The sequence below is a fragment of the Buteo buteo genome, chromosome 4 (genome assembly GCF_964188355.1).
Source record: "Buteo buteo chromosome 4, bButBut1.hap1.1, whole genome shotgun sequence".
NCBI lineage: Eukaryota > Metazoa > Chordata > Aves > Accipitriformes > Accipitridae > Buteo > Buteo buteo.
The window spans coordinates 56789976-56809039 of NC_134174.1; the positions used below are offsets into that span (position 1 = coordinate 56789976).

Here is a 19064-nt window from a genome sequence, read left to right on the forward strand (position 1 = left end):
TTATTTAAAAGCATGATTAGAGAGGAGGGCAGGGGCCATGAATTCTCATCTTAATAAAATCATAGGTATGTCCAGGTAGGCTTTTTGTGAGGGTCTTTCCTTGTCCACCTGATAAGGATTGTGTTTGTTCTGTCCATATGATGGAAGATGTGTAGGGTCAGGAGCCAGGCTCTCCCCACTGTTTAGATGGGGTGGGTAGGATTTTCACGCAGGTTGTGACACCCCTCCTAAAGCAAGCTGGTGCTGACCACTCTTCAGGTGTGGGATCCTGTACTAGGAAGCTGTTGATTTGTTCTGGCAAGAAAAATCTTGTTTGTTAGGAAAAGCAGAGTACAAAATAGCAGAGAAACAAGCAGGGCAAAGTGAGGTTTCAAACATGCCCACAGATGAGGAGGAGGAAGCTACAGAAAACCCTCTGTGACGAAGCAGCCCTTTTCCCCAGTCACGAATGGGTAATGCCACCCCCAGATCATCTGCTCTTTCGGGTGGGATTTGCTAGTGTAGGGGCCTGAATCTGTCTCTGTAACTCAGAAAAACTAAATGCTTGGCACAAAGTAGGATGGGGGTGACTGAGGACTCAAGATGCCGGTGTAGGTACATTTTTATCTAGACATGAGTTCAGCTGTTACAATTCTGAGCCACATTTGGATCCCCATCTCCAAGTAAAAAATCAGCCTACTTAAATAAAACTGTTGTTGATGGGTTTAATTTGGATTTTTCTGTTGGATTTGTCTGAAAAGAGAATTTGTGCTAAGTGTGCTGCTGAGATCAGAGTCCTTTCATGCAGATGTCATTTGCAATCCCACACTGGCACATGAGAGCAGAGCCTGCCCCCAAAGTCCATCTTCATGGGTGCACCACAGCTACCCAGGTGCATAGGATTAATTGATGCAGAGACAGACCCTGTCCCAAAGGGCTCAAGTTTCCTTCTCTTTTCTGCTGTCCACCCTGAATGAAACAGGAAAGCTTGAGTTTTAAGGGTAATAATGCTCAAGCTGTAACTGTGAGCATCTGTTCACACAGTCTTTTCCTTCTCCTGAGCTCTAATAACCACATAAACTCTTTTTTTCTCCTCTTTTCTCCAGGTCAACAGATTATGGCACTACCTATGAAAAGCTAAATGACAAAGTAGGCCTGAAGACTGTGCTGAGTTACCTTTATGTCAGTCCCACTAACAAGAGGAAGGTAAGAGAGAGCCGTCGAGCTGGTAGCTATAGAAACAAAATTACGGCATTCTGTTCATTCTGAGAAGACTTATGATCCTAAAGCGAAATCCACTGGTAATTCACAAGAGCTTGAATTTGCCATCTAAGTTGCACTAGTGCAGTTCCACAGAATGCAGTAGAACTATGCCTATGCTACTTGTGATGGGGATGAAGCGCTTGATTTCCTGCTGCATATGTTAGAGAAATAAAAGGGTTGCTTTTTTTTGCTTCTAACTGTTACAACTTTAAAGAAGCTGAACTCATACAAATGTTTCTGGGACTCTTGCTTACACTGGCTTTGGCTAATACACCTCTCCCTGCCTTCTCCGTCTCCTTATTATTAGAAATACTGAGTAAAAGGCATTTATTTCTGCATTTGACTCTTTTCCCCTTTATGCTTTCCCTAGCTAGAAGTTAGAGGTAAAAATGTAAATGACATTTTCAATGGTTACATCATGTAAGGGGGCTGAAAGCAGAATATGCCTGGGAGAGTGGGTGGGAGACCTAAGACTTGATTTGAATGTGTAGGAGAGAAGATGAGGTCATAGCTTTCAAACCCCCTGCTCATGCTTCCCACGTGATGCAATTAGGGCTGCAGCTGGCTCACGGAGCGCAGCCCAGGAGTTACTACTCAGTGCCTTTTTGGTTTAAAATTATTGCCTGTGTTGATTCAGGGGAGGTAGTGGGACAAAGATGCTTTCAGCTACCCACAGAAATCAACGTGGGAGGGCTGCGGCATGTAGCTAATTGCTGGCAGTGGAGTCGTGTTTGGATGGGGTGCAGCCCATTTGGCTCGATCACTTCCAAACTGCTCATCTCCTGTCTCCATCCATAGGTTTCCAAACTAGTGTTTTGCTACTGGTACTGTTCTTATTGTTACTGTTGTGTTTTACATTACTGGTCAGTCAGGATTGATGTTTATTTCAGTGTATGCAACCTTAAGGCAGTCAACTCTGATTACTATCGGCAACAATGTGTGTGTGTTTGCATATATAGAGGAGAGGAAGAATGCAGTGGGCAGGGGTCAGCTTATATTTTTTCTGATGCAGAAGCTGAATTATTGTGACAACTACTTTGACTTCTTTTTTCTGAGCAAAATGGAATGAAGATGTTTCATAATGAACTATCCAGGCCTTCACACCGCTCCCATATCCAATATGGTGGGCACTGAAGAGTTAATTCTTCTTCATTCTGTTTCCAAAGCAACTCTGCCCACCCAAAATCAGAGGCAATATGCTCAGTTACAAATCCTACGTCACTGGTGTAAATTCTTCCTCACAAATTGGAGTAGTAGGTTATATGATTATCTTCTAGCAATTTCTCAAGCTATCGAGCTTTACAGATTAGCACTCTTTTCTCTCCTTTTTTTTTTTTTATTAATAACACCTACATTTCATCATATAGTGGCATGCAGATGTATCTTTACCTGCTGTTTTCTTACTTCACATGACAATTTTTAAAAATTTATTTTGGTCTTATGTCTTAAGGAAATGATTTCTGTCTGTCTGTCTTCCCTCTTCTCCTCCCTTCTGAAAAAATGTTTTGAAATGGAGAGAAGAGCTGTAAGGAAAACCCACAGGAAACCAGCTTCAGTGCTGGCTGCTGTGGGAACAACTTATCTCCATTCTTTCCACCTCTGCTAAATACATGGGCACTGTTACACTACATGGTTAAACAGCTGGTTTGTCTGAACCCAGAGCTGACTTGACTTTGACCGTCAAAGCAATTCAGAACATACATGCAGCATTTGAAAAATGCCTGAAGAAGGTGTCACTGGATTGGAGCATATGGGATTTGTCAAATTCAATTTCAGGTTTATTGTCCACCCACCACTTACAGATTCATGAGATTGTGCACTGCAAAAAACACACTTGGGATGTAATCTTCTCCAAGTCTCTCTGGGTGAATATTTTTACAGTGGCCTGCAGAGTAAGCAGCATGTTTTTGCTGAGCTCCTGAGGACAACCACCAATATTGAATCACAAAGCAGTAGGTGAATCAGTTGCACCCCAGTAAAGAAAGTCCAGACCCCTTGTGTTTCACCTCTAACAGCAAAAGTGCTGGCGAGTTGAACACAATGTAGTGATCTCTTGTGAGCTTCAAAAATAGGTCTCTGAGGCAATAAACAGGAGGGAGATACCAAAAGTAACACGTGTGCACAGGGCCCGTGTGCACACAGTGAATTCTGCAGACCCATTCCAGGCAAGATATTTTCTCCTGAGGCATTAGCTCCCAGGTGCTGATTGGACCCTGCATGCCTGGCAGCTCCTGTCGATTTTTGATGGGTTTGCACACTGTTGCTAGCCCTGTCTGCTCATTAGTGCTTAGAGGATTAGCAGTTACTCGGAGGAGGAGAAAAGCTTTCCATACATTCATTCCTAATTGATTTACTAGTGAGAAGGATAATTACCTCTCAGCTACCCCGCAGAACTACAGTGGGAATTACCTGTCAGATTTCTTTGAAGACCCAAAATGCCTCTCTTCAGCTGTTAAATAGGAATTATGCATTCAGCCAAATGCCAGTTATATAAACATCATTTACCTGAATTGTGGCATAACCCTAGGCTCAATTATGAGGCAAGAGGATTTAAACGCTGGATTTTTTCTTTCTTCTTTTAAAAGAAAAGCTTTTTGTTTCTGATTTATTTTTTGAATTCTTTTGGTGGGAATATTTTAAGGTTTTTTTGGCTGCTTCTGGTGTATTTCTTTGATCATTGCTGCCAGGTCATGGTGGGACACTGATTTCTCAATACCAACATCTTCGCTTATTGCAATATGGGGGATCAGATGAGTCTGGAGTTGAAAGGCAGAGGCTGAGCAGCTGGGTGAGGCATAGCTACAACCCATGGTCTAGGAACCTGTGCCATTCCCCTTCTCTCTTGGTGCCAAGAAAGCCACACCTGATGCATGTCTTACTCTCCTGAATTATGGCATTGCAACACCCTTTTCTTACAAAGTGGATTCCTTTCTGGAAGAAAAATTGAGCTTAATGTAGGAATCGTTTCGTGACATTCTGGAACACATGCTACGCATGGAGGTCAGACTTGATGATCTAATGGCTCTTTAGGCCTCAGAGTATTTCGTTATCTTTGGGTTTTATTCTGGTCCCAACAAAGTTAATGTCTGAGCATCTGCTATGTAACACTGATGGCAAAAGCGAGTCCCCAGTTAGCTTCATGTATTTTTGGCCTTCCTCTTTTAAGCTAAAAACTATTGTTTCAGTTTGGGTTATATATTTAGTCAATTTTATTCATTTCATGTTCTCTTTAGGCTTCCTTCTAAGGTGCTCCTGTGTGTCTCTCCCACCCCTAACTGGAGAGTCCCAGCAGGGTGTTGAATATTACCCCTGTCTGTATGTGGTGTCCTGCCGAGTATTGAAATGTCTTTCCTGACACAGCAGACTGGAAAATGCTGGAGCAGCCTGGAAGCATCTGGTCCTTCAGTCCTGCCCTTTGCTCCTCAGTGAAACACATCCGTCACTAGTGTTTATCAGTGGGCAAAATCACCATGGGGAGATCATGTCTTTGTGCCTGAAGAGGAAAGAGGCAGCTGAGAGAGGAGGAGGTGAAGAAACACAATCTCTATGGTTATCATGGCAATAAATCCAGGACAGCCTCGGGTCTCCCTGGGCACCTCTTGGCTGTGCTGGTGTTTGGCACTTAGAGGCCAATTTAGTCTACGGGCGTTCCTTGGTTTTACATGTTGCCATTGGGAGATATCAATCCTCTGCACGCACAGAGTTAACCAAGGCGCAGAGCAGCTTAGCCAAGACTGAGCCGAGGGGGCTTTGGCTGTGTCCCCACGTGGTGCTGGGCAGAGGCAGGGCTGGGTCCCAGAGCTCCTGCCCCCAGCTGCTGGCCCAGCCTGCTGAGGGCTGGTTTTGGAGCTGAGGCGGGGATGTCCATTTCCTAGAAACCGCAAGAAGGTATTTGGAAAACACGCTTTGCCATTGTGTAATTTGAGGTTTGCAGTTATAATTAAATCAACATAACATGCATATACCAGAGGAAGTTCCCGAGAATGCTTCTTCCCAGGTATGATTCCTCTTGCCTCTCAAGTGTCATTGCTAGTGATCAGGGCCAGCTTGGGGATCTGAGAGCACCCAGCATTTGAAATGAGACCACCCTGGCATGCCGACATAAGGAAACCGTCAAGCAGGCTGCAGCCCATTGTGAATCCATAGCCGCTGGCTGCACTGAAGCTGAAATGCTTCCTGCTGTCAGCCAGGACTACTTCATCTTCCCATGGAGCAGTTGTACTGCTAATTCCCTTCTCCCAAGAACTAACAAGCTCAGGGTTTCACAACACTTTGCAGCTGTGCTTACAGCCTCTGCTGCTGGGAGCTGAAACTGCCAGACTTGTATCTGCTCTCCTGCAGATGCTTGGGCTGTTTCTTCTTTCACTTGCACACCAGGGACTTGTATTTGGATCAGGAAAATCTGCATTGAGTTCTCATTAATACTACAAAATTCCAGGTGATCGTTAGACCTAGCAGTTAGACAACTCTGAAGTCCTGGGGGCTATGGCTTTCTGAAGATTTACTGTTTTGAGCCCTGGTGAGAAGCCAAGTGCCAGCAGTTTTGACACCTCTACCACCCTGAAGATGCTCTAATAGGCAAAGTGTATTCCAGGGCACATCTTCCCCTTCAGTGCATCTGCCCACCTGGTTATTTGCCTGAGAGACCCCATGAGAAGCATCTGCTTTGCCTGGTTAATACATAGGTTGCAACAAGCCTGATAATTCTGTTTTCTGAACTTCAGAAAAGAGAAACTTCCATATTTGTTTAGCCGCACCCTTTTCTTACAGATGATTGGGATTTAAGGGCAGATGGTTGAGTGCTCTGAACAGCTGAGACTTGCAAAATGCGTAGCTTTGGCTTTTCTACCCTATAGCCTCTTGTCTGTCTTTAGGGATATGATAAAAAGCTGCTTACTCTCTGCTGGGCAGAGATCTCAGTTCCCTGCTGTCCTTTATTTTGGGTGTTAGTTACATTTTACTAGAGGCAGATTTTCACAGCAGTCTGGGAATTAGAATTGTTTATTTCTTCCAAAGGACTCAGGGAAAGTCTCTTCTATTTTAATAAGAACATTTCTCTTGACTTTTTAAATTCCCATTTTCTTTCTATCCCAATTTTTTTTCTTTTTGGTTGTTGAAAACTTTCTGTTAGAAAATTGGATAATTTCCACAAAAAAATTAAGCCTGTGAATCTCTGACTAACGGCCTGCACTCCAAAATGGCACTTTTTGCACCTGAAGTGCTGCAAGTCCCTATTTTCTAGCATGGGTTGGTCTTCTGGATAAGATCCCCTATCCTGACAACATTTGCTTTCTTCTTGGTTGTGAATAACTGGATTCATTTTAGAATTGATGGCTCACAGAAGGATGCAAAGTCCTTCCAAAGGTGCAGAAAGATGAGAATGGAAGTCCCATATATCTGAAGTACCCCTCTATTCAGGCACTAAGGTGCCATTTTGAAACTCAAGGAATTGCTGATGAACCATAGGTTTCATGTATTACTTTTTCCATGAAATGATCTGTGAAGAGTGAATATTCTTGGTGAAGGTGTTGTTTAGCTGAAATCCCAGTTTTCAGTGTGAAACTTTTATGTCTACCCTTGGGATTCCTGTGGAGGTTGAGAGAATGGAGTTAAAAAGCATTTAAAAGAAAAAGAAGAGAGGAAAAAGGAAGAGAATGATAACTCTGACAAAATCAAAACAAAAAGCACTTGCCTGTATATAGTATTGCTCAGAAGAGATGTGGATAAACCGGAGGTCCTGATTGCATTTGAGATCCGGGGTGCCATTTCTGATGTCTTAGAAATACCTTCCTTCATGAATTTGCTTTGCAATTCAATTGGATGCAGTCATCTTTAGCTTTTCTCCTGCTCTGTAACCATCGTTGTTGTAGGTGATAACTTGAAGAATTAAAAGGTCTGTAGTCTTTTATGCTTACTCTCTGTACAGAAATATCACCTGGGTGCTGTGATTGAAATCAGGATTTCCCCACATTTTTCCCTTATACCAGAACCGAAGCATTAGATATTTTATTTATAGATAGACCTTCTAGCGAAGGGATTTGAACAGTAGCTGCAAACAGCATAAAGCAGAAATAAAGTTATGGTGCTCAGTTAAAGAGCTTTGAGGAAACGATTTTGCAGACTAGTTTCCCAGTTGTCATAGAGTCAAAATGGAGGGGCAGTCCAAATCACTGAAGCTATAAAAGCCAAAGGCATGTGGCACCTCTCATACCTAGTTACGCCTCTGAACTTGGCCCATCAGAATGAGAAATGTTTAGAGGTATTTGGAGAGTCAGAAGCTCTGAAAGCTAAATCTAATTAGATTTGTTTGTTTCTGTGCAGCTTCTTGGGGATGAAGCGTGGCAACTGTTTATGAGCTGGCAGAGAGCAATGCTGCGTTGCAGTTCAGGTTAATGAAGGAAGAAGTTAATTGTGACTGTAATATTGAACTTGCAGAGGAATGCATCTACCCGACTGGAAACTAGCTAGCACATTGGGAGTGACATCTCCTTTTACAGGAGCTGGAGATCCTAAATGAGCGCAAGTAGCTTTGACTTCCTTTTTATTTCTTCTTGCTCACTTGGAGAGTAACCGAGAGCAAACCTGGTCCTGGCCTCCTGTATCTCCAAAGGGAGCTCCTCAGCTGTGATTGGAGCCCCAGGACAGAGCTGTGGTCCAAACTGATTTTGGTTTTGCCTTTATTTCTTAGTCCACTTGATCCCAAAGGGAATACCACAGCATTTTGTTTTCTTCTTACTCATCAAATGTGTGGTAGGCTGATGAGGCAGAGGTTCCAGCATGCACCTGATGCTTGCTAACCCAGCCTAAACTGAGCTGCTGTCCTTTGCCACAGCTCCCATTAGTCATCTGCTGCTTTCTCCTAAAATTGCATCCCAAGCTATCGGTGAGGAACTCAGCTCTGGAGTATCCTAAAGCCATTTGGCAGATGGAAGGTTTCTTTGGACCCTTTTTCTTTATTATGCTGATGCTGTGATAAACAGCATGTGCTGCAAACTGGCACGTGCTGGTGTGAAAGGCAAAGGGGCTGAGTTAGAGCCACAGGCCAGGAGTGAGAGAACTAGTTGTTTCTGCTGTCTTTTATCCCTGATCTTCTCCTTCAGCCCGACGAAATACAGTTACTAAATAGCTCTTGGTTTTGCAGCTGCAATAAACAGGGCCTAAACTACCCGAGCTGCAAATGCAGTTGTAATCATTTCTTTGTGCACTCCTTCTCTGGACCTGTTGAGCTCTCTATGATGTTCCTGTGCTTCCCAGCACTCCAAAACCCGTGCCACTCAGTCCAGAGCCTATGTGGGCATAACCTGCCTACTGCTGTACAGGAAAGGCTGTAGCTCTAAACCACAGCATCTGGATTAGCTGAGCTCAGGTTTGTCTGCTCTGGTTATGCCAGCGGGTTGTACAAATGTGACTGTGGTCTGGTTAACACGGCAGTGTATTCTGTCTTGTAAATACACTTCAGGGTCAGTCACTGTCAGTCTTCAGAACTGACAATTTAAATAAGGGAATAAAGGTGGAAATGAAGAAGTAATATTTTTCTTCACTTAATGATGAAGCAAAGATGATTTCCTCAAGGTCACCCACAACATCCGTGGCAGAGTCAGAGGATATGTGACATGATGTGTTTTATCTACAAGGTGCAGTGTTGTGAGCTGTTGTGCATGAGATTCTCTCTACTTGTCCGATTAATTCAGCTTGAATTTGTCACCTGAGAAAAGAGAGAATTTTTGTAAATATTTGCATAACCATGACCTGAAACTGTGTGGAAGAGATCTCTTGAGTTACAGATGTGTCATAATACTTGGAGAAGAGGACTTTAGGAATTTCTTCTTTTAAAGGGATTTTTATTGTCTCTTTTGAATTCAGAAAAATCACATCTTCTCTGTAGGTTTCTCTGACCTTTCCTATGTAAGAAATATAGTTTCCTGATGCTGGATGACTTAGTTTATTAGTGTTTTAAACATAGTTCAAGATCAATGAATGGAAGATGTTCAGATGTAAAGGCAAAATATGAGTGTTATTAGAATACTCTTAAAATATAGGGTCTTTTTCAGTATGCCCAAATAGGTTTGGTGGTTGGTTTTTCTAATAATAATTATTTTTATTACTATATTTGGGGATTGTGCCTCCTTGTGGATCTTTGTAATCAAGGGGCTCCTGTGAGGGATTACTGTGCCCTGCTGTAGCCTGGGACTGTGGGGGTTGGCATGTCAGATGCCCCACTGGGACCTGAGCTGACCTGACTGGTAGGCTCCTGTACTTAATGAATAAACTACTATCTGTTCATTTGCAGGTTTTAATTTTACTACTTCTGACTTAACATAAATCATAGAGATAAATGGAGGTTGTATAGCATCTGTTGTCTGGGATGTGGCCATTTGTCAGCACAGACAACACAGAATTGGGACCCAAGCTTATGAGAGATCCTCAGCAGAAATTTTCCCCTTAAACAGTGACAATCTGATCTTTGTACTCCAGGGAAGGCTGTCCCTCGGTATGCATGAACATGAAAACTGGAGATTCTTGGGGCTTTTTCAGTTAATTCTCTGAAAAAGCAGATGCATTAAAAAAAAACAAAGAAGAAACCCCAAACCCCGGTGAACCTCACCCACTGCTCATCAGCTGTTTCTAAAAATAAACACAATTGAGATAATTAACAAAATGCTCACATATGGCATTATTTAATGGGGGTGGAGGGGAGAGGGTTAGAAGAGAGATGGGTATCTGTTTCTGTTTATACCTATCTTAAAGGTACTACATTGAAAGCCATTGTTTAAGTGTTCATGAAGAAAAAAATGTTCTTGTATTATGAAATTCCAGAATTAGGGTTGCCTGTGTGTGCCTTTATGCATCTGCATTTCATGTCTTTGTACTTATGCATTCCAAGAGCTTTCACTTGCATATTTCATAGATTTTTTGAACTAATTTAATACACATTTGGTTGGTGCTGAGGTAAGTATTGAAAGCAAATGGAAACCTAATGCAGGATTTAATTAATAAAGATAGGGAATAAAATAAGGGCTAAGTTGGCTTTATGAAAAATGTTTTATTAAATAAATGTCATTTTAGTCTTCACAGGTACTGCAAGTCTGGTTGATAAAAGTAAGCATATAGACACAAGATGTATAAGTAAAATAAGAAAAGAGCAGTCAGAAAACTGCTATGATGTCATTTATCCACCAAGGACAGGAACTGTGATCCTGAAATCCCTGCTTAAATACTGCCTGGGGCTTTGGGAAAAAATTGGCCACTTGAATGAAAGCAGGCACAGATTTTAGGGTAAGGCAAATCAGAATTCAAACCCTCTGGACTTGACTTATTTACCATGCACACTTCCCTAAGGTTGCTTTGTGTGCAAGAACCGAGTGGGCGAGCAGTGTTTGTTTGGCACTGTTTGTGGTGGTAAGTGTAGGTATCTACCACTTTAAACATACAATTCCCATCATCCTAAAAAAGATCTAAGATTGGTTGAGAAGGGTATCACTGCACTTCATTGTCTACTGGAGTGGCTGGAGAGTCAGATGGCAAGGGGGAAAGATGGGAGAAACCCAAGCCAATATGTCAGCTTTGTTTTTATTGGACTTTGAAGAAAAAGGCCAGTTACCAGGTAAGACTCAGCTTGGCAGGATACAAGTGCACATCTGTGCCAGGGCTGCCTTGTCTGGCTTCCTAGAAGTTGGTCCACCTCTCCTGTTGCTCTCTCTGCCTGCTTTGCCTTGTATTGCTAGAGTGAGGGCCCTACAAAGCCTTACAGATGGTACGAGGTCGTAAAGAGAAGAGATGGGGTAAAACCAGAAAGGTCACATCCACATTTAGATGTGGACTTCCCAGAGTTGGCTGTCAGTATTTAATAAAGAGGTAGTTAGCTCTAATTTAGCCAGCAAGTGTTAAAGGACAGATCAGAAGTTATAATATCCACCGAAATAGAGCTGCAGTTTTGTCACTAAGCATGGCTATTGCTTTTATGAAGTGGGCAGAGCGGACCTGTGTGAGCTTTCGGAGTGCCCTGCTTCTGTTACAGGGACAAAGAGGGACTGTCAGGATGCATCACCTTGTAAGGGGCTGTACTTAACACTTGTGTCAGCAGGGTGGACGCAGCTGCGGATCCTGATGTAGGGCAGGTTTATGAGACTGATTTCCTTTCTCCACCCTCCCTACCTCTCTATAAAACATGGCCGTCTCCTTTACTGCTGCAGCTCCAATAACATATTAATTTATGAAGTATGAAAAATGAGGTAGTTTTGAATTAACGAGGAGGGGAATGGTGCTTCACAGACAGCAGGATAATCAATCAATAATAACGAGTCAGCATGTCCTGTTATTAAAAAGGAGGAAAAATAATAGAATGGGTGGAGAACAGCTCTTGGAAAAGGGGCAGTTGGGTCCTTTTGAAGACTGCATAATGTTCTGACCTTGATCTTTAGTGATAAGAACTGGTTCACCAGGACATGGTTATTTTTCTTTGAGGAAAATCCTCCCCCCACCAACCACAACATCCAAACTCACTAATCTGTGGCAAAATGTCCTTTTACTTCATTCTTTTTCAAAGTGGAGAATAGAGAAGTTCAACGTTACTCATTGAGTGAATTCTCCTTTTTAATAGAACAGATTAGCAGAGTCTGCAGGGTACATACTGGCCACTGTCTCAGTTTCTGCCATATATGCACATCTGCCTCATAGTGTAAATGCAGTAACTCTAATTTCAGCTCTGATGTGATCAATTCTGTGTAAAATGCTTTATCCCAAGCAGCGCTGTGAATTCTGGAAGCCCTTGCATGGCTGTGTGAGAAGCAGTTTTTCTTCGACATGGAGCTTGGCTGGGCTAGATCTTAGAGAAACATTTCAGCACATCTCAGAGTGCTTGAGGCTTCTTTTTGCACTAGTCAGAGTTCATTACTCTTGACCCTATCCATCCTAAAATACCTGTTTTCATTGTATGCAGGCAGACGTTGCTGGACTCTGAAAGTAATGATAGGGATTTTCTAAGAGGTGCACAGATACAGTTAGAGGAAACTCAGGCTGTAGTTTTCTTATGAATCTGGGGAATCAACATTTAGCCTAGTCCTTATGTCTCTGTCTGAGGAAAGATTGGTGCTGCCTTTTGCAGTGGACCCCACAATATTTTAATTCTCTGTTGGAACGAATCAGGTTGTCCTTTTTCTGACAAAAATCTTATCTGATGTATTTTGCCTCCCTTGGAGCCATTCCATGGCAGGCCAACGTGATCCTTAAAAATGACTGCAAGAAAGCAACAAAATTTATGAAGGAGCTGTGTTCAGAGACTGAGTGGCCAGGGAGTGGAGGCAATGAACATAGTGCGCAGGACTTGGGAATGGGTGGAAAGATGGAATCAGCTCAGCAATTTTCTGACTTTCAGTTGATTCCTAAACCAAAGTGTCAGGATTGTGCTATAGATAAAACCTTTGTTCCCTCTTCCAGTTCCCTTTCCTTTTACACTAGTTCTTCAGGACACTGTGGTGACCAGGGCTTATGTATGTGCATGGAAGGATACGGAAAGGAAATTATGCGATGTTGCCAAGGCTGTGAGATATCAGTGACCATGCTGGAATAGGACATAGCAGCTGTGGTTCACAGTTACTGGGGCAGTCACCTTCTTGGTGTGTAATTGCAGACAAGGCTTCCACCATAAACCTGCAAGGACTGTATCATCGGGAGCTAATTTTGCAAATGTAATGGAAAATGTCAAAGCTGGTGAGCTGGTAGTTGTGAATCCTGTTCCTAGGTCCTGAACTTTCCTATATATTAGGATCTTTGGCACCCAAGTTAGCGTGTGGAACCTGCAACCACAGCAGATAACTTAGAGCTGAGTGCTACTGTGCAGAGCACTGCAATGCCATCATGTTTTGTAAATTTAACCTTTAATTTTTGGGGGCCTCAGCTTTCCATCCAGAAAATGGATAGAACTTCTCCTACCTCTTTGGCTTCCTCCAGTATGGGGGATGTTAGGAAGAGAGGTACATTAGGGACAGTGAGGGACATGAGTAATAGATGCTAGGTAAGTAAATTGAGATAGATCATTAGCATCTGGATGTGAACATTGATAAAGCTGACTGTTGTCTATGTTCTCTTTGCAATCTGACTAAAAAGCAGAAAAATAAAGTGTGTAAGCAGAGGAGAAGCAATGATGCATTTAAAATTGTATTCAGGTTTAATGGCCTCAAGGGAGATACATAATACAATTTTTATTTTTCTAAAGAGTCCTGAAACACTTTACTGTCCTCAAATGAAATAGACTGCTGTATATGGGCTGCAAAAGTTTACCCCCATGAGTAACTATCCATGCACATCTCTTTGTTTTCTGTAATGGGGCAACTACTGTGAGTAAACTTATTCCCACATGTAAAGTGTTCTCCCAAGTGAGACCTATAATCAGAGGACTGTTTTTATATAAATGGTGTTCTCAGTTCCAGCAGCTGTGGTGCACACAGCCTTTCCTTACTGATAACATTATTTTCTGTAACTGTTTCTGCTTACATGGTAAGTTACTATAATGGTGAAAATTACTTTGTAGTTCTATGGACAATAGCACAACCATGCATTTACTCAAATAACATACAATTATAACAGTGAATGCTGCTTTTCTCTTTCTGTGCACACAGTTTGGGATCAAAGCTGTTCTGTGCCACTAGAAAAAGCTGGTGACCACAAACCAATGTGTCAGATGTTGCAACAGTTAGAGATTTTCTATGTGGAATCAAGAAGAGTAAAAAGGCACCATGCAGAACTATGCTGTGCAGAAATACTAGACTCCAGAGCAAAGCACAATATAGATCAGAAGCTTTATGTTTCTCTTCTGCTGATTTGCTGTATTTTTCCTGTGGAAGCACTGGGTGTTGCATAAGGTCACCAGCCAGGGTTCCTTCTACTTCTGGTCCAGGTCCAGTCATAGAAGTGCGGGTCAAACTGGCTGTATACCAAACCACCCATAAGTGGTGATGCTTGTAACCCATTTGGCAGTTTGTAGAGGGGAACTATGCATGAACATGCTGTGATATGGAAAAGCCTTTGGCAAAATAGCTGAACAGCACGCAGCACTGAAGTGGCCTCAGGAAGGTGGGATCACTGTGGTGGAAGACTTTGCTCTGATGATCTGTGGGGAGCTGGAGAATGTGCAGCTGTAACAAGAGTATAATGGGATGGAGTAACCTTGGGTAAACCCTGCCTTGCTGTGACAATGAAAAGGTTTTACAACCAAGCATGTGGCTGTTGCCAATCAGTCACTCTTTGCCAGGTCAAACACATGCTTTTTGGATGGCTTCCATCCCCACTGGCACCTGAAATTTAACAAGCAAATGCTTGCTGTGCCTTGTAATTAAAAGTGAAAAGTACATGTGTCCAGTGCCAAAAAGACAAGAGAAAGCGGGGAGACATGTTGTTCTGACCTGCTTAGCAGTAAAACAAAGATGAGATGTTCTGCTTTGTTGGGTCTAGCACGATGGCTTATTCCACTCCTGTGCATGCAAATTGGATCCAGCCTGGGATTTGGCATTGCAAGCAGGTTAGGGCAGCAGCCTTAGACTATCTGAGTTCATTTCCCAGCTCTGATTTTGCCTAAGCCTTACAACCATGATATATTTTTTCATTTCCCACCTGCCAAGGAGGATGGCAGAGTGGTTTTCCTTGAGGGGCTCTTGCTCTGTATCCAGTTTAGCCTTAATTTGCTCCTGATCCTCAGGGCATCCTGCAAGGTGCATCTGTGCTCTTGCGCAGCTGCTGGAGGTGGTAATTAAATGAAGTGCTCTCTCCATAGGGGATGAGGTGTGTGAGCTTGAAATTCTGTGAAGTGTTTTGTTTTGGTATGGCAATTTATGGCAGGTATGGCTGCAGTGCCAAGAGCCTGTTTTAATTTTGTACAAATCTGAACAATTAATTGTAATTGTAATCTGGATATAACTGGATATGAGAAACAATAGAGATCAGAAAGATTAACCAGGGTTATTCACTGTAAACAAGCATGGTGGGCTGATGTGCATCTCCTTAGAGAAGGCAAGGCAGTGCTGGTCCTCATTTGATGTGCTTTAACTAATATCTTTTCTCAGAGTTAATCATGTAAGATATCTCTCCTATGGATTTTCAGACAGCAGGATGATAAATAATCATTCTTTTGCCACCAAACTTCTCTATCTCAGAGTCTCCCCAGAGTCTTTCTGGCATCTCCATCCTTTTTAGTCTTTCCAAGAGGCAAGTGAAAGAATTAGTGGGATGCTGTAACTGTAAATGTGTACTCTTCCCTGACTGAGCCAACTATATGTAGCACATGCTGGGACTATATATTCCAATTGCACATTTAGTGTCTGAGTGTAATACTAGTATCTCATGTGTCTAGGTTATTCATCCTCATAGGCCAGACTTCTGCTCCCTAGAACTACTGGTTCCTTGAGACAAGGCACACATTGGGTTGATTGTAGCTAAAACTCTTAGTTTTATTTCTGACGGTACCAGGATTCTGCTGAGGGGCTTGATCCTGGTGGGGGGGTGTGCTGTTTGGACAGCAGATTTATGCTTGCATCATTTCTGATTGATGAAATGGTCTTGATATCTATGCAGAAAAATGTTGTGGTACAACTTACAAAACTTATGATGAAACTTGCTCTCAATTTTGAAGATGGGCTGTCTAAATATATATAACAAGGGGACAGCAGAATAATTACAAATTGCATTTCAGAAGAGAATTTGATATTCATAAAAATGAACAAGCAGCCCAGTGATGTCCTCTTTTGCAGGGCTGTTGATACTCTGTTGCAGTATCACCAGAAGACCCTGCTGGTTTAGGTTAAAAAAAAAAAAAAAAAAGTTTTCATTTTACAGCTTATTGCTGTCAACCTTGTAATGGTCCTCTTCTTTCATGTACCCTCTACGAAAGACAAAACGTACTACAAAGACATAGGACTTGCATGTAACCTGAACAGCATGATGTGCTCTGATCATTCTCTTTCCATGCTGGAAAGGTGGGGAACCCACAGATGGGGTGTTCGTGTCAGAGATCTATGCTGTCTTCTCAAACCAGCTTACTGGAGTGGAGAGCTGCAGTCTTCAGCACAGCTGGAGGAGTCTATGGCGGAGATCGTTCACAGGAGTTGGATACTTCCAGAAACAGCTGTTGGCATCTGGAAAGTTCAGTGACAAGCAATGGGATTCTGCAGAGTAGAGGTTGGTTTGTAATTACAGAGAAGTCCTGATGGAAAGGAAGTTCTGAAGAGAGGTTAGCATGAAGTGCTTGAAAGGTCTTGAGAGAGCTATTTGGTTCTTTGGTCACGGTTCATATAATGCAGACCCAATGCAAAAGTCTCGGGAAGCTCTGTTTCATTGCTCAGTTTCTATGGGTGTCTGACTCATTTTTCATTATCCAATAATAAATACAGTAGTGAAAGTCACCTTTAACACTTAAAGATTGCTTGGATTTTATGGGATTGTATTGAAGTGAGTGCCAAGGTATAAAAGCCTTATGGTTGAGGTACTTTTATAACACATGCTTCATAAACCCTTATAAAGTGAGTGCAGTGCACTTCATCCTTTAAGATTACAGCATTATGGTTCTGAGAGATGGTGATCTGGTGCTATATTCATTAATTAAATCTGTTATTAATGTTAAATTTTGGGCAATAAGAAGTGAAGTTACAAGAAGTTGAAACGGGGTAGGTCCAGACAATTTATCTCTCATGAAAGCTCAGTGCACCTTTACTGCTTGACTGATGCCCACGGGTTATCCTTAACATTAAGGAAGTTTTTGAGCCATGTGAAGCAAGAAGGAGTCAATCTGGGCTACTCTATAACATAAAGGATTGCAATGAGTGTTTTCCTTTTGGGACACAAAGTTAGTAAATGTGTGGAAGCTCTTACCCTCTTCATGGCTGTCTTGTTTGGCTTCCCAGAGAGCAGATATCCCTCTTGTCACAGCTGCTGATCGCTAAGTAATGGGGTGGATTGCTTTACTTGTGTATAAATAAATAGGATTTATCTCTAGAGCAGATTTTTATCACTGCCATCTCCCTTTTTTTTCTGTCTGACTAATATTATGGTCTTGGTGACTGGAAAGTAGAGGTTGGCTTCCTTTTCTGCTGATTATTGCAGGAGTTAGTATATCTACAGGGCAGTGAGCAGGTATCTAGCCATTTCTGAACCTCTTCTGTAAAAGTCTGTATAAAGTTAAGGTGTGCTTTCTAAACTAGTACAAATCATGCAAAGATATTTTTAGCTTAACGCTGATTCATATGGGTGTTACTTTAGCTGGTAAGTAGACAGTTACTTGTGACACCAGTACATTTTTCTCTCAGAGGGGTTTGGGCTGATTTGATTAAACTGAAGATTTTTTAATTGAACTGACATGTGGAGAGGAAAGATGAAAAAAAGGGTGAGATTTTCTTTGCAATGAGTTACATCTCTCCTTCATGGGATTGGCATAGAAGGGCTTCGGGTATACTGTGTAGCTGTGTTCTAAGAGGATAAGGTTGTGTATATATGGACCCCCCACTACAAGAAAGACATTGAGGTGCTGGAGCGTGTCCAGAGAAGGGCGACCAAGTTGGCGAGGGGCCTGGAGCACAAGTCTTATGAGGAGCGGCTGAGGGAGCTGGGGCTGTTCAGTCTAGAGAAGAGGAGGCTGAGGGGAGACCTTATCGCTCTCTACAACTGCCTGAAGGGGGGTTGTAATGAGGTGGGTGCTGGTCTCTTCTGTCAGGTGGCTGGAGATAGGATGAGAGGAAATGACCTCAAGCTGCGGCAAGGGAGGTTTAGGTTAGATATTAGGAAAAATCTCTTTACTGAGAGGGTTGTCAGGTGTTGGAATAGGCTGCCCAGGGAAGTGGTTGAGTCACAATTGCTGGAGGTATTTAAAAAGCGAGTGGTCGGGGTACTTCAGGACATGGTTTAGTGGGCATGGTTGATGGTTGGACTCGATGATCTTGAAGGTCTTTTCCAACCTAAATGATTCTATGATTCTATATGTCCAAGTGCATCCTTTACCCTGCAGGGCAAGTAGATTGCAGTAATGATGTAGGAGAGAGGAAGAATGGGAAGGGAATGAATAACCAAATATTTGCGAGTGAGAAATTTCAGATGGTTAAACATTTAATCTAAAATGCTTCAGCAGTAAAAAATTACTTTTCCAATAAAAGATTTCCAAACTATTCATATTGAACATACTTGTGATGAACTGATATTTTCAAGGAAGAAAATTATTTGTGTATCTTTAAGCCTTTAAATGTCATTTGATTTTGGTTTTTCAGTTTCAAAAGGAGGAAAGGACATCATAAGCCCAAACAAAGCAAAAATCCTCCATTTGCATTGACGTTTCAACATAAATTTTTGAAACTTTTTGGCTTTTTAAACTCAAAGCTAATACAGAACTTCGTTGGGAAGTAGGCTTAGCTCCAGAGGTCTTGTGGGACAATACAATCCTTTAAATGTTTTAAATCAAAATGGGAAAGCAAAGGAAAAAAAAAAAGCTTCTTTCTTTTTAAAATCAGATTTATGTTTTTTTCCTGTTGCTGATGTAGATGTAGCCTGGCTTTAGGAAGGACCTAAAGTTTTTTTAGGAGGGACTTAAAGTGCTTCTGAGTTGAGGGTCTAGTGGGAGGAGGACAAAAAAACCCCAAAGCCTTTTCATGTGTAAGCTGAGCAGATTCAATATGGATATCACTATGGAGCTGTAAACATGAAACCTTAAGTTTCTGGTTTTGCAGCAGTGTTTGTGGCAGAACTACCTTTTCAATTGTAGAAAAGGACAATTCAGTGCTACAGAGCAAATTTCTAATACTTTGCTAAGGAGCTGGGTTTCTTTTGTAGACATGGAGGCTTGGTTTGTT

General features: G+C 42.1%; 1 protein-coding gene across 1 annotated transcript in view; it reads left to right on the forward strand.

Annotated features, from left to right (window-relative positions):
• Positions 1-19064, forward strand: part of SORCS3 (sortilin related VPS10 domain containing receptor 3) — a 310251-nt gene that overhangs the window by 145738 nt on the left and 145449 nt on the right. Inside the window, exon 3 of the mRNA XM_075026339.1 lies at positions 1086-1185. Within this exon, the coding sequence (XP_074882440.1) occupies positions 1086-1185 (100 nt within the window). The remainder of the gene's footprint in view (positions 1-1085; positions 1186-19064) is intronic.